Below are 2,567 nucleotides of genomic sequence, written 5' to 3'. Positions count from 1 at the left end.
GCTCCTGCCCTGCTTTCTGGCATCTCTAATTTCTCCCTTCTGGTGTGTTTTCACTGGGTCTAAAGATATGCTCAGACTTCTCTACCCTAAAGGACGCTAGCTTCAATCTTACTGCTTCGTCATGCTTCTATCACCAGTGACCTGCCCACGACCACATTCTTGACATTTGACATTCTTTTCCCCTTGACACTTCATACCAGTCATTTTACTGAACTTCACTCCCTCTTTGCTTTTCATGTCCTTATTTTCTGATTATTTCCCTACCTCTCTGATCACATCACATCTGTCACTCTCTCTCTCTTACCCACTGTCCTCCCTTGTAACCACAGATGCTCCCCAAGGCTCTGTACTGGGCCAATCTGTCCTCTAGATTCCCTGCCTTGGCCAGCTCCTGGCTCAAACTATTATCTCCCTATGGAAGAGACCTAAATCTCTTGGTTTTGTCTTAAGATCTCTTTCTGATGTCAGCCTCCTAGATATTACCACGCATATTTCGAATGTGACTGCATACCCCGCCCTTCTCTCATCCAGATCCTGACCTTTTCAAATATCCTCATCTACTTAAGATTCTAATTTCTAGCAATGACATCTCCATTATGCAAGTTGCTCTGGCTGAAAACCTCAGCAATAACTGTAATTCTTCTCTTTCTTCCTCCCTACAACCAGTCATCTATTAAGGCATGCATATTATATTTCCACATTAAGACAGATGCCATGCACCCTTTACTGATCCTTTGTTGTGTTATCTCTTCTTCAGTATATCTTTTTGCCGTCAGATTAATCTTCCCAAAGTACAGCTGTGATGTCATATTCTTCATTTTTGCATTCAAGGCTTTCTGATGGATTTTTAAGGTGATTCTGTGTCTGATTTCTATTGTGTGATTTTCTATCCTCAAAGCATCCTAATCTGTGTCTTATACATAGCTGGATAATTTGTACAAAAAAACACAACTGATGCATTTTAATAAAAACCTAGTTACTAAGCACACTGGAATATTGTGCCTTCTAGTCAGTACATTTTCTTCCCAGGATAGAATTCTTACAGGTGAATGAAATTTTGATCAGAGAATTTTTTCAGAATCATTTCCATATCCTAATTAAAGATATATATTATTTGGTTTTGAAATATGTTATATGTTAATAGGTATTCTAAAACTACCTCGTGACCTTAAATTCTCTATTATTCAGAAAAGAATCTATGGGATCTCAGTTTCTTTGAATTACTTGAAAAACACAGAATTTCAGAAGGGTGAAACGGGGGAAGGGAATATCAGGCAGAGGTTACAAAATGAACAAAAGCACAGAAGCACATGAATGCTTATGTGTATGTACATAATGTTGCATAAATATGCATGTACACACATGGTCTATTCTCACTGATCTGTGCTTGAAATAGAAAAGTTAGAAAAGATGAAGAAAGGAAAGATTGTACATGCTTTTCAAATTAGGTATGTTTTGGAAAAATGTATGCAGTGTTGAATCAGTGAAATTAGTGATCATTATATATTTGCTTTCTGAGGATTAAAATTTTTGCTGTTATGGCACTGTCTTAGAGAGACAATATGTTTTTTAGACTTGGCCTAAGAGCTGCTTCAAAAATCACTAATTGTTGCTCAAAACAGGAAAGACTGAATTTTAGTGCCTATTTAGTATCATGTTGTAACACAAAATTGCTGTTACTATCAAGTTCACAGTGATTTTTTCCACTCCCCATCATGTCTTTATTATTTTCTTGTTTCAAGCAATCTATACTCTCCAGAAGAAAAAGAATAAGAAAGTACTACAATTTCAAGAAATTTAAGTTACCTAAGTATACACTTAAATCTATTCTTTGATACAATTAAATGAAGGGAGAATTAACTAAATTAGCCTTAATGCATTTCTCTTAACCAATTTTACATGTTACAATAATAGAATGCTGTTAAGCATAATTTAATAATTACCTTTCTTTAGGTCAATCTTAATTTTCTTTGCATTTTTCTTGCTGCCAAATCCCATGAGAGGGGAGAGTGAGGGAGATGATGGTTTTCTTCCAAGTCTTGGTATTCGGGGACTCTTGTTTTGTTGCAGAGAATTTGATGCATCTGCTTCAGGACTATTTGTTCCTGTGAGATTAACCGTCTTTAGTCCAGATTTGACATGGACAGGAGGTGGCACCTTTGTTTTCAAAACGCCATCGCTGTTACCAAAAATGTTAAGAGGTCCAATGACTGATTTTTCATACTGTTCACGGTTTTGAGGTGGAAGCACATGGAGGACCACACCTGGGGACTTCATCGCCTGACGGAAGACATCTTGAGCCCTTGAAAGAGAGTTAATAAATGTACAATGATACCATGTTGCAGAGCACCACCTTCTAAAGTACCATGGCATGGTGGCAACCAGGAGAAGCATGGTAGCATAAGCACAGGACACACTATTAATATTGTTGCCAGCATGACTTTGCTAAATGCACACTAGTTACCACTTATTACCTGCCCACTAGGTGCCTCTGCACTGGCTTGCACTTAATACCATCCATGATTCTCATTTAATCTTAATCAGCATGTTAGGTTAACTATAATTAG

The 2,567-nt window shown here is 37.4% G+C and overlaps 1 protein-coding gene across 1 annotated transcript in view; it reads right to left on the bottom strand.

Moving 5' to 3' along the window:
* The window catches only part of PARD3B (par-3 family cell polarity regulator beta), a 443,996-nt gene that overhangs the window by 439,374 nt on the left and 2,055 nt on the right, over positions 1-2,567 (bottom strand). The window contains exon 2 of the mRNA XM_012661223.1: positions 1,944-2,302. Within this exon, the coding sequence (XP_012516677.1) occupies positions 1,944-2,277 (334 nt within the window). The 5' untranslated portion in view covers positions 2,278-2,302. The remainder of the gene's footprint in view (positions 1-1,943; positions 2,303-2,567) is intronic.

The sequence above is a fragment of the Propithecus coquereli genome, unplaced genomic scaffold, assembly GCF_000956105.1.
Source record: "Propithecus coquereli isolate 6110/MARCELLA unplaced genomic scaffold, Pcoq_1.0 Scaffold70, whole genome shotgun sequence".
Classification (NCBI taxonomy): Eukaryota; Metazoa; Chordata; class Mammalia; order Primates; family Indriidae; genus Propithecus; species Propithecus coquereli.
The sequence above is the reverse complement of the archived record's forward strand: the minus strand, read 5'-3'. Positions and strand labels throughout refer to the sequence as shown.